The sequence below is a fragment of the Miniopterus schreibersii genome (assembly GCF_964146895.1).
Source record: "Miniopterus schreibersii genome assembly, chromosome: 14".
Lineage (NCBI taxonomy): Eukaryota > Metazoa > Chordata > Mammalia > Chiroptera > Miniopteridae > Miniopterus > Miniopterus schreibersii.
In genome coordinates, this window is record NC_138114.1 from 53,330,344 (window position 1) to 53,343,389 (window position 13,046).

General features: G+C 50.8%; 1 protein-coding gene across 4 annotated transcripts in view; it reads right to left on the reverse strand.

The window, feature by feature from the left end:
• DOCK1 (dedicator of cytokinesis 1) overlaps positions 1-13,046 on the reverse strand; it is a 288,043-nt gene that overhangs the window by 25,897 nt on the left and 249,100 nt on the right. For all 4 annotated transcript variants that reach the window (XM_081157827.1, XM_081157826.1, XM_081157829.1 and 1 more), the window contains exons 36-40: positions 12,728-12,768; positions 11,423-11,513; positions 10,492-10,611; positions 4,262-4,351; positions 3,425-3,529 (exon numbers count right to left, since the gene is read on the reverse strand). In XM_081157827.1, coding sequence (XP_081013953.1) covers positions 3,425-3,529; positions 4,262-4,351; positions 10,492-10,611; positions 11,423-11,513; positions 12,728-12,768 — 447 coding nt within the window. The remainder of the gene's footprint in view (positions 1-3,424; positions 3,530-4,261; positions 4,352-10,491; positions 10,612-11,422; positions 11,514-12,727; positions 12,769-13,046) is intronic.

Here is a 13,046-nt window from a genome sequence, read left to right on the forward strand (position 1 = left end):
CTGGGTGGGACCCGGCCCCTGTGAAAATCTCTGCAGGGAGAGCTCTGACTCCGGGATGCACCAGGTCTCTCTGCCTCCCGGATGCAACAAGTGTGTGCTGCGTGTCAGAGTCAGAAAGAGGCGGCGGGCAGGCAGTGTGAGGCCGCCGCTGGGTCCTGCGGCCTCCTGCCTCCCCCGCCCACCCTGCCCCATCTCGGGGCTTCTGAACCCAGAAGAAGCCTGCACCAAGAAAGACGCAGTGAGCAGAAGCCACAGGGCCCGGGAAACGGGCGGGTGGGGCGGCTGCCTCTCCCCGTGGGACCTGGTTAGTGGTCATATCTGCTGTTCCAGTCCCGAGGCCTGGGCAAGAGGCTGCAGACTGGCTGGTCACAAGTCGGGGCAGCCCTGCCATCTGCCTGGACCCGGGACAGATGCCAGAGAGGAGGAGGGGAGGGACAGGCGACGGACAGCAGCAGCCCACTGCGTATTTTACATGGATCTCCCAGAGACTCAGCTCAAAGTCACATTAAAATGTGTCTAATTAATGAATTTTCAAAAGATAAAGAGAGATCTTCTGGTATTCAATTTATCTCCTTCCCTAGTCTCAATTTATTCTGAGTTCCTGTAAATTATTAAAGATGGAACAGTTTAAGGATTGAATATTTCATTCACTTTGTGCTTAGGTATGTCTTAAAGTACCCATTCTAGAAGAAAAATGTGCTCTTTCTCAAAAAAAAAAAAATAATAATAATATCAAGCCGAAACCAAAATAATATGTAGTCTTAATCAGAAATATAAATACGCGGCGTGGCTAAATAAAGCCAAACATTTCAGAAATTCAGGGAGATTTAATGTGTAACAGGCACTACAGAACGAGCAGGAATTTATTATGCTTTGCACCAGAAGGAAGACTTTATAATAAAAATGTATATAACGTGGGGCGGGGAGTGGGTGCGGGGTAGACGGGGTCAATGGGGAAAAAGGGGGACATCTATAGTATTTTCAATAAAGATAAATTTTTAAAAATGTATATAATGGCTTTAATAGAAAAATAGTAGTGAGTTACAGGCAAAAATACTGATAACGTTTTCTAGAAATGTTAATTATTTTGGAATCTGAAGTGGTCCCTTCACATGTGAAAACAAGGGGAAATGTACATACAGTCAAAGATATTCATTCCCTGCAAGGGACATAAGTATTAATAGGTTTACAAAAAATGGGATCGATTCTTAAAGAAAAGAAAAAACAAAGCAAAGGGGGCAGCTAGTGGGTCCTCAGGGGCAGCTGTCCCAGCCCTGCATTCAGGAACCAAATATGTCCCCACTTTTTGTCACTGCTAATGTCATTGTCAGACTGACCCCTGACAGGTGATCTGTGGAGCGGAATAACTACAGGGTGCCCCCAAAAATGTATACACATATTGAATAATTATACAGGCAGTGTTTACTAAAATACATTTCATTTTCAAAATTGAGCTATCAGCTGTTAAAGTGTGTATACATTTTTGGGGGACACCCTGTATATTGCTACCGCCCCACAAAATTATTGCAATTTGCACTTTGCAATTTGTCCTTTTGGTGGGGGGATGACCCGGGGTGGTCCCTGGAGCACTTGCCATGTGTCCCCTCCCAGGGCATCCCTGGCATCAGTTGGCTCGGGAACAATGCCCACCAAGCTGGCACGTCAGGACACCAGGATAGAGCCATGGTTAGTGGCCTCAAATCCCAGCACTGTCCACAGAGAGCCACAGACACGGTAACACCCAGCACCACACGGGCGAGCCACGATTCAGGGTCCGTCTCTCTCCCTCTCACTCAGATGGGCACAAGGGCACACATGCAGATTCACACACATCAATTAAACCCCTGGGCAACACTAGGTGACTTCTACCCCAAGCTCACTACACCCTTCGATTTCTTTATTTAAAATAAAGTTAATTTCAAAATCTCCCCCAATTTAGGGTTCATAACCGAACATACTTTAGTACTTTATTCTTTCTTTGGAAGGGAAGGCTTTCTCCAGAATCTGGGTTTCTGGCCAACCCCTATCTCAGATGCACACTGCCTCAGCTATACGATGAAGGCAATGGCATCAAGGACAGAGTGACCCTCAGTGACAGGGCAGGGCCAGGTGCCCAGTCAACCAGCCAGGACCCTGATGGGGTGGATCAACCAACAGGTCACCTTCTGGAGCAGGCCAGCCCTGCCAGGGTCACCTGTTGACATTCCTATAAACAATGACAGGTCCTCCCCAACTACATCCTTCCTGCCGATGCCAGCATGAAGGGGTGTCAGATAGTATCGGGGACTCCTGTGGAACCAGAAATGGTGGGGCTAAGGGACACACCCTGGGACTAGGAACATCTCCTCGCTGGATCTAACTGTCCTGCACAGCTGTGGGCTGGGCACACAGCTTCTGCTTCCCTAAAACTACAGAAATCCTGTCGTCTCCCAGGATAAGAGAATACCACGTGCCATTAAAAAAAATGCCATGAGAAACGACAGGAAATCACGACTCACTGGCCAACGGCATCTGAGAATGAGTTTTCGAGAAACTTGAAACAATTCTACTGGGAGGCCAGGCAGCCTTTATTCACACAACTCCTCCTCTGGCCTCATGGGCATGGGGAACAGGCGTTCGGCTCATGATCGCAGTATCTCTTCAATCATGTGTCCAATGGCACATGCCCGTCTCAGGGATACAGTGTGATGTAGAGTTTCTAGCACCAGAAATCCATTTCCAGCGTCTCATATAGTTAAAAATACACAAGTCCACAGCAGTGTTGTTCCTAATTCTTGAAACAACGCAAATGTCCATCAGAGGACAAGTGGATAAACAAAATGTGGTCTGTATGTACAATGGAATATTATGTAGCCATGAAAAGGAATGAAATTCTGTCACCTCCTACAATGTGGATGAGCCTTGATGACATAGGTCTAAGAGAAATGAGCCTGATACAAAGGACACATACGATGATTCTACTTACATAGGTCCCTAGGGTAGGCAAAGTCAGAGACAGAAAGCGGGATGGTGGGTGCCAGGAGTCGGGGGACCAGAGAAGGGGAATTATCATTTACTGGGGACAGTTTCTAGTTTGCGAAGATGAAAAAGATCTGGAGATGGGTGGTGGTGGCGGTTGTGTAACAATGTGAATGTGCTTAATGCCACTGAGCTGTGCACTTAAAAACGGTTAAAATGGTAAATTTTATGTTATGTATATTTTACCACAGGTCAAAAAACTACACAGAAATCTCTGAAGAACAGTTCAGTTTAGGAAAAATCAGATGGAAAGTTCATATGCAATCAAATAAAATATTATCATTCCCCCTCTGGCACCCGGGGCTCAGCATGGAGAGTCAGACTCCGACCCACGGATGCCAAACCCAAACCCAAACCCGTCCTCCAAATAGAAAGGGGGCTCTAGGACCAAAACATCAAAACTCACCCGAAGGAATGTGGGAAATCCTTGCCCGTAGTAGCCAACGGCAAAGTAGTCAGGCTTGGGTCTTATCACTTTGACGATGTTTTCGTAAAACTGAGCTTGTTTTTTCTGAAAGGAAGTAAGGAAATGTGTTTCAGGTTTAACAGCATTTGGGGTTCTGTTCCGGATGCTTCCGGTGGGCGCGTCGGGCTTTGGCAGTTCCCGGAGGGTGGCGGGGCACGAGGCCGCACCGACGGTGCTTCTCCCTCACCCTGCAGCACCCGCAGGGAGACCCAGCCCAAAAGGCCACGCTCAGCGACCAGCTGCGACTCACAGGGGCCCAGGGAAGGTCTGTCTTCTGATCAAGCGGCTGGTCTTTAGGATTTTAAAGAACGGTGTTGATCAGATACTGAGACACATTGAAGGAGAATGTAAAAGGACAGATTTCTGCTCTCAAATAGTGATAAACACCACAACGCCATTAAGCGGGTGACGTGGGCGGGGCAGGGAGCGGGGAGCAGGGAGGAATGGGCAGCTTCCGTGGCAGGAGCAGCTCTGGGCTGCTCTGCACCCGCCCTGGCACACGGGCCCCAGGGGCTCGGCGTCAGGGCCCCCGCGCGGGGCCGGCGCCGCTCGCGTGCCAGTCCCCCCGGGAAGCCTGAGGCCGGCACCGAAGCTTCGCAGGCCATGGGCGGGGGCTGCTCGCGGGCCAGGGTCAGCCGGCGGGTCACCGAGACTGTCCTCGGGACAAAGGCAGGACGCTGGCCAAGGCCACGGGAGAGCCCCGAGCGGAAAGGGAAAGGGAAAGGCCAGAAAGAGTACCGGCCGCCTGGGCTCCTCGATGCAGAAAGAAGGACCTACCAGCAGTTCGCTGAGCTGCTCATAATCGAACATTTCGTTCTCATACTGTTCGGCCAGCTCCTTGCCCAGGGCGATGGCCTCCTCCCACATCTGCGAGAGGGGAAGAGGGAGAGAGAAACCCAAACCTGAATCATGCGGCCACAGCGTAAGATGGTAGATGCGCATTTGTGATACAACAATTCGGAGGTAAGTTTGCTTCAATCGAAGCTACTATGCGAGTAATGTGGGAAAAGACAAACAGTTCCTAGAGGTTCACGTCTTTGGCTCAGGATCGGCATCCGCTGAGCAACCTGCCCACCTCCTGGCTCGTGAGTCACGTGGCCTCTGCCCACAGCCCTTCTGACGTTCACGGCCACCAAAGCCCATCTGCACAGCCAGCCGAGGAGCCGGGAAAGGGACTGCAGGGCGATGAGAGGCTGCGACGAGCATGATTTGGCCACTTTCCCAAATCGTCCCATTTCATAACCGCGCTGTTTCAATGGTCGGAAAGACCGGGATCTATTTCAGCACTAAACTAAGGCTTGTAGGAAGTTCCCAGTGTGAGGCTGTAAAGCCGGCTATCACGTTAAAGGGGGGAACTTTTTATGGTAGTATATTTATTAAAATGCTGATAAACTTTGGACACCTGTGGGATAATTTCTTGAAACATATAGTGGGCCTGGATTTCCCTTATTTTCTTTGGGAAAAAGAAAAGAAAGTGGCTTACTCGAGGAGAACATGGAAAATACAGAGGAACCGTCTTTTCCAGGAAGCCCTCCTGGGAGTGTCCACTCTCCCTCACTGTTTTCCTATAAGCCCCACACCTGGCATACCCTTGGCACCGAGCCCTCACCCGCCGGCTAGTCTCTGCCTTTCCTTCGTAGAATGACCCCACCAAGGGCCTTACTTATTACCAAATCACCCCATAGGCTTAAAATACTATTCACACAGCTACGGCTTAAAGAAACCATCTCTCTTTTTGGTAAGAAAAAAGCTATTCAGAAATAAGGGTTGCATTTTAATACTTTGAAAGACAAAGTAAAAATACATCCAGAAAACGATTTCAGGGAAGAGAGGAGGCGGAGACGTCCGTCCTACTGAGGCCGCACTGGCTCCTCCCCAGAACCACCTCCCCACCCCCAGGCCTCCTTCCCGCTTAAGTTTTCAAAGCCGCCTGGCAGTCTCTGAAAATCTTACTCTGCTCATCTGATCTTTCTCTGGTCCTCTACTCGCATTTCCAGGAAGGGGAGTTTTCTCCCTTAGGCTCAGGTATTTCCATTTCAAGGGAAACATTACCTTCGCCCTTAGTTCTGCCTCCAGGACTCGGCCCTGCTGCTCTGCAGGCTACCTCAGCGCCCTTAGCTGCCTGGAACGTTAGGTCATCGCTTAATGTGCTCTTGCCCGAAATGACAGATGCATTAGATGCATATCAAAGCAATTGTTTTTATTTTTTAATTTTAATTTATTTTTATTTTTTTATTTTTTGCAATTGTTTGTAAAACATAGATAAGTCTGGAATAACTATCTTATCCAATGCATCCCGAGGTCACTCGGCTGTGCCTTCTGTTGGGTTTACTATACACACATGTACCCCGCTACCCAGCCAGTTTTAGAGGATTCTGCCTCAAGGAGATTTTCGTCTGCTTTTAACAGGACAGGGCTCTAAGGAGTGTGGAGAACTCGTATTTCCACTGTGAATGCTTCGAAAAACAGGTAGTGCCGGAGAGAACACAGATTCAATCAGATCTAGATTTAGATGATCTCGGTGAGGAAATCGCTTTAGCTTGTGCGACTGAATGGCCTGCCTGGGCTCCGTTGTTGGAAGTGCCCCGGGCATCCGAGGTTCACGGCAGCCGAAATGGAAAAGCCCCATCTCAACGCACAGCTTTATTTTCTGATGTGAAATCCTTAATCCGTTTGCTGGCATTCTCGAAATTGTCAGTTTGCTTGCAACACAGAACAGGCCCACCCCCGGATGATCTTAGCTACGCTCTCCTGAGATGACAATCTTTTCTTCCTGCACCTGCCGGTTTCAGGAAGCTCCATTTCTGCAAGTTTCACGAATTGAAAACTTTTTTTCCCCTCCCCCTGGTGACAACTTCCAAGACGGAAGTGGCTGCCCAGAGCATATCAGCTATTGATTTCCTACGGGGAATGAACGGGACCGGTGATGGCCGGTCGGACAGGATGACAGCAGCGATCGATGTCATGGGAGAAGGCGGGAGTGCTGGACAAAGGAAAGGCGCCAGCTGCGCAACTGGCCCTAACTGACCCTCAGGCGGGCGGCGGCTCTGGGGACACCCGCGGGCAGCTCGGATTTAACCCGCTCACTGGCTGCAAGTGACCCACCAGGGAAGGTGCTGCCTGGGCCGCTGGAGCTTCAGCCCTTCTCCTAAAATTCACCTGCGTTTCTAGACGGCTGCCGGGAAGAGGGTCACATGCCAGAGCCCTCTGATCTCCAGTGTCGCACACAGGTCCCTGACGTGACAGAAATCCATCGATGTGGAAGAATCCGGGGCACCGGCTGAGGTCCCCCCCTGCACCAGCGGGGACAAAGGTGGCCCAGAACTAGCACTAGGTCCTGTCCACTCAGCACCCGTGCGGGGGTGCTGTGAGGGAGAGCCTCTTCCCGTCGCCCTGGGAGGGGCTGACGGGGCCCCGGGGCTGCAGCCCCGCTGCGAAGGGCCTGCGCCCTCCCCAGCAGACAGACTTCCCCGCTGCTCCAGCTGAGTGAGCGACTGCAGGAGGGAGCCCTTGTCTTTCTGGGGCTGGTTCTACTCTGCTATCCCTGCTCTTCCCATCGCCGGGGAACATCAGTCCCATTCATCAAGCACCAGTTTAGTGCCATCTTCTCTGCAGGCGAAGCCCACGCTGCACCTGTCAGATGGTGCCCCCGCGTCCCCCAGCGGGACAGGCTGCAGGGGTGTCTGGCTGTTCATCTGATCATCGGTACCCCCCCGAGCTAGCCTTGCAGGCCCTGAGCCGGCCTGTGCCCTCTCCACCTTGGGTGGTACCTGGCACACAGCAGGCTTATTAGTAATAAAACTCCTTACAGATCCAGCCAGACCAGGAGGCTCGGCTGGTCGGAGCGCCGTCCGCGCACCAAAGGGCGGCAGGTTCTATTCTGGGTCAGGGCGCGTACCTAGGCTGTGGGTTTGATCCCGTCGGGGTGTATACGGGAGGCAACTGGTAGATGTTTCTCACACTGATGTTTCTCTCTCTAAAATCGATAAAAACATATCCTCGGGTGGGGCTTAAACAACAGCAGCAACAGAAAACCCTCCTTAGAGATGCTGCGGAGCAGAGCGTGGGGGTGCAGTGATGTTGCTGACTCTGAAAATTGATTTCCCATGCCTCAGTAGTAAACAAATGATGCCTCAGTAGTAAACAAATGATGCCTCAGTAGCAAACGATGCCTTTTCAGAGAGGCAGATCAAACGGACACTCAGGCCAAGTTCTGCTTAATTTAATAGATTCTGGAGAATATCAGCGTTTTCAAAAATTTTGGAAATACTGAGCATAAACCAGAGGTGTCACTGTGCCTGTACCAGCAACTCCTCTTAAGAACAGTGGTTTTAAAGTATAGAACTCACAAGATGAGAAAATTCCACCCCCAATACTTAGAAAAGAAACCCAATCATTTCAACAAAACCAGAACTTGCTCCCGAGCCCCTATTTTTGGTTCACGAGATGATGCAAGACGCCTCATTTTTTTGACTTGGGCACAAGGCAAAGTGCGAACTTTGTCAGGACGAGGTTATTTTCAGAGAGGAAAAAACAGAGCTGCAGTTGAAAATAGTCACAGCTTCCCACGTCACGTGGGCTGTCCACCAGCCTCCTTCCACGGTGGCCGCCGCCAGGCTGCTCGTGGGCTCGGAGGTGGCTTCGCGTCCGCGATCGCCGGCGCCCTCGCTCCGACTGCATGTCCTGCTGGCAGCTCTATTTTGGACTCAACCTCCATAGAGAAGCCTGGCAATTTCCAGTGAAGAGCTCGGATTAAAGGCTTTATTGAAAATTACTAGGCCTCCGCCACACACAACACGACAGACAATTCAGAGCCTCTTCAGGCAAGAACGCTCGTCCGTCTGCCGTGATTAAACCCGACGGAGGCTTTCGGGGGACACTTGAGAGGGTGGCCACGGCACAATGGGCGATGGGACTGTCGGCCCAGGAAGGAAGAACTGCAGCGGTGGAAATGACGTTTTATGGAGAGAAAGAAAAAGACAGAGAGACCAGGGGCTGGGCTGAAAGACACTGAAAACCTTTCAAAACGGGGGAGAAGCAAAAAGTGAAAGAATGATTTTGTGTGGAAGTAATACAGGAAGACATTCAAACGTAATTCAAATGCCGAAGTGTCCCATATAAAGAAACAGAAGATCTATCCATCCGCCGCTGTTGCTTTCAGAGCGCGGGCTGGAGAAACTTTCATGAGAATCTGGCCCAGCCTCCCACTAGAACCTCAGGTGTCCCTGCAGCCACCACATCATGCCATCCATGGGCCGGGCCACGGCCGCCGGCTGCTCCAGGTCTGCACAGGAAAAGCCTGCCTGGGCTCTGTCAGTCCCCATCTCCCCTGGGTAGCTGCATAAATTTGAAACAGCAAGAATCTGCTCTGGGATGTGTAAAGCTCCACACCCCGAGGACATGTGAAGGTTTCCTTAATTACGCAAGGTGACAGCCTGTTTCCATGGAGCCACCCCTGAGTCATCCTTTGGCCCCATTAATTCCCATTTTTTAATTTTGTGATTTCCTTCAACTGCTGGTCTTCAAGTTTAATTGTGGTATTGACCCTGAGCCGAATAGATGGTTTTAAAGCAGAATTGCAATTTTCCCCCCTGAAATCAAATCGAGCCAAAGTCCCGGGATTTGAATATGCCTGTGCTGCAGGGGCAACTCCGCACGCAGCCCGGATGGAACCGTGTCAGCAGCTACGGCAGAGACTGTCCCGGGCGCTCCCGGGAGGGCCCTCCCTGCGTGTCTGTCCCTGCTCACTCACCTGGGACACCTACGATCACTCTGAACGAAGGCTGCTATTTCTAACAGGTAAACAGGCGTCTGGGCAGGGAAAGCCGGCCCTGTTCTTGCAAGACCCTGTTTGTCTGATCCAGCGCCTCTGCATGCGGAACGTGGAACCAAATGTGGTCAGAGTTGGGCTCGGGGAAGCGGCCAACAGAGGATACACACTACCAGGCCCCCACGGCAGGGGCGATGTCTGGGTTCGGGCCCAGGGGAACCACCGGGGTTGGGACACGCACTTCAGACCTCTCAGGGGCCCAGAGCTCGGTCAGGAGGCAAGACCGTACTAAAGAGACAAACAGGCCCGATGTAAGGAATTTGCTGGAATGTCTGAGTGATGGTGGCCTTTTCGAGTCTCACTCAAGCACGGGCCAGAATGTGCGTAATTCAGTGAAAAATGAATCACAGTGACAATGACAACAGTGAGTGATGCGAGGTGGGAACCCTCAATTTTTCTGTGAACCTAAAACTGCGCTAAAAAATCAAGTTTATTTAAACAATGACTGAGTGCCCAGCCTGCGTGCAGCAGTGGGTCCCCGCAGAGGGACACAGCCTGCCTGCCCTGCCCTCAGGTAGCTCCAGCCAAAGCAGGGCCTGGTGACCAAGGGGGTCCCTGGACCAGCTGCACTATCAATACTGGGAGCTGCTCAGAAATGTGGGATCTCAGGTCGCACTGGGGACCTAGGGAGTCAGAATCTGCATGTTAACAAGATCCCACGGGACTCAGGGCCACTAAAGTGTAAGGCACTCTAAGTAGGGGACACAGGATCCACATAAAGAGATGAAAGGTTCCAGGGGCAAAGCGAGGATGCTGCTGGGATGGAGGGGCAGGACGCCTTCCAGGCGGACAGAGCGTGGACACGCACCCAGAAGGTGGGAAGATTCCACGTGTGGAGACAGCAGGCAAGAAGGTCAGGATCAAAGAGCACATTGAGGAAAAGGGAGACACTGTGGGCAGAGGGCAGATAGCTGGGGTGGAGCCCGCCTCCAAATCCATGGCTCTCTCTGGCAGGACTGTGAAAATACTTGTTTTTAATCCCCACTTTCAGCACAGCGTCTATAAAAGGGCGATTGAGTTTAAAATTTTTTTTTTAAGATTTCTACTTAGGAGCACGCATCAAACCCTCCACCACACAACCTGTAACAGGTTCCCGGTTGCACAGCACCGCGTGCTCAGAAGTGTGTTCACGTGGCGCAGGAAGGTGCACGCGGGGGAAACGGGACCAGCGCCTTACCTTGCCCTTGTCGAAGTAGTGGATGATCTCCTGGTACAGCTGCTCCTTCAGCTGTCCCTGCGTCGTCGCCTGGTACCCGTCCCGCTGGGTGAGGTGGGCCACGCACACGTCCTCTGACCACTGAGAAAAAGTGGTGCGTGAGCAGTGCCACCAGGGCAGGGCAGGGCCAGTGCCACCTTCCACCCACCCTCGGGCAGAACGGACTGGGCCAAGGGCTGGGAGGTTCCTGCCTAGCAGAACTCCTCAGTGCCAGCCTCGCCCAGTAGGCACTGCCCGGCGACCGTTTTAATACAAATCACGTCTGGTTTTCCTTCACCCATTGTTCAGGGCGCTGGCCTGAGATTGGAAACAGGACCCTCGAGTGAGCAGTCTGTATGCAGGGCCACGCACTACGTTCTAGTTCTCAACTGTTCTTGTTTATCCAGTTTCCAGTTTTTCATTCTTTCTTTTTTTTAAAATAACGATATAATTAGAAGATGCTCTAGTGACCTGCCCTCATTCTAAAATACTCAGCTAGAGGTGGCGTGGAATTCCCGCACCGTGAGCTGGTCCCGGGACTCCGCTAAGGTGAGGCAGGGGGTGTGCGCCCGTCTTAGCTCTTCCAGCCGCACAGACACTCCTCCTCGTGAGCCCTGCCGGCGTGAAGGGGGAACGCGGCATCTCTAACTCTGCCAGCTGACAGCCCATGACGGGTGTTTGCGTGTCTACGACACTCAGTGACAGCCTGCTATGACACCTTGTCAAATCTGCCTTTGACAGGGCCGAACCTATCATCAAAGTATTTCCTAAATATCTCTGTTTATGTCACTGCATTTAGTCAACACCCATAAAATCTTAACTTACAGGTTTTCTAAAATGGCCTGGAAAACAGTTTTACATCATCTGAGCACCTGCAAGGACGGCCTCGTAAAAGCGCGCGGTGATCCGTTACCTTCAGGAGCTTCGCGTGGAGGAGCAGGGTGTAGGCCGCTTCCGTGTAGTTGTCACACTCCTTGTGCAGGTCACACAGTTTGTACAGGTACCTGCGATGATGAAATGCAGGTGTGTTCTTAAAATGTCACCAAATGATTTGCACTGACGACGGCAAGAGCTAAGTTCTACCTCCGGCAGTAAATCGTGCCTATTGCGTTCTTCATAGAATGTTCTCAATTCATAATGCCCTGGAAACATCTGCTGCAGAGAGCACTAAAAAACCCCAACCAGAGTCACAGGCAGTAATTTTTAAAAATAAGCCCCCTCTTTTCGGGACAAAACTGAAGATGAGATTAGGCCAAACTGCACTTCAAGGTCTCTCATTCCTTCCCATCTATTCCAGGGTTTCTCCGGACACGTGGAGTGAGATGGCACAATGCTTGGCTGCGATTTCTTACGTTACTACTGAGTCCACATGCACACAAAAAATCCACGAAAATACAAACCCGTACATAAGAAAAAGAGCTCCGAGGGTCACAGTGGATATGACCCAAAGAATGCCTCTGCTACAAAGAAATAAAGGCTGCTTTTTAGTGTAAAGCGACCTACATTTTTGGATAAAAGAAACTTGACTGTTTTCCCCAAAGTTTGCTATTATATTCATATGGCTTTTTTTTTTTCCAAAGGAAAAGGTTAAAAAAAAAAAAAATCTGAAAAATCCAAAGTTAGAAAACGGCCCTTGGTGTGATAAACCCACTATCACATGCTAGTGCCCGTGGACGGTGACCTTATCCTGGTGCTTGAAGTGGGGATCCTGCTGAATGTTTGACACTGGCCCCTAAAAGTGACCACGGAGGAGGGGTTGGTCACACCCCACCACTCTCGGGAAAAAGGCAGGCGACGGACAAAAATCCAGCGGACAACACAGAACGGGAGACTAAGGTGTCAGGACAGGAAAAGACAGAACGGTTTTCACGTTAATCATAAAGCTAAAGCGGGACCCGTCATTTGACCCTATGGCTCAGTGGAAAACACTAAATTGTGGTGGCGCCTTTTTTCACAGGGTTCTGGGTCGGTCGGGAGGTACAAACACCCTGTGAGATAATCATTTATATCTGCTTCTGAGCCGGCTAAGTGTGACTCCCCATCTCCGCACGGGCCTGGACCAGCGGCACCCAGGCTCTGAATCCAGTTCAACCTCTAGGCCTCACGATCTCCCCCCAGGGAAGCCCCTGCGGTTCTAAAGCATTCCTTAGCGTGGGCGTGACGAACAGCAGCTGCAGCAGACACGCAGAGGGTGCAGACAAGCGTGCTCCCCACATACCTTATATACATTTCTTCTCTTTCAATTTCTTTGTAGAAATTCTGAAAAATCAAAGCACAACACCTGTAAGAAACCTGATCTCTAAACGGTGTGACATGCACATTAAAAATTCATGGTTCTTCAACTGTGTCCAACTCAGCCACATGCACCCATAAAGTCACATATGACGCAAAACCAACGTACACACTCTTTCGCTTTACTTTTTTTGGGGCAGGGGGAGCGTGGTAATTTTATTTCATTTCCTAGGCTTTAAATGCTGTGATGGCTACAATCTACTCTGTCTCCTGTCTTCAGTGAAAATAAGGTCCTATCTAAAGAT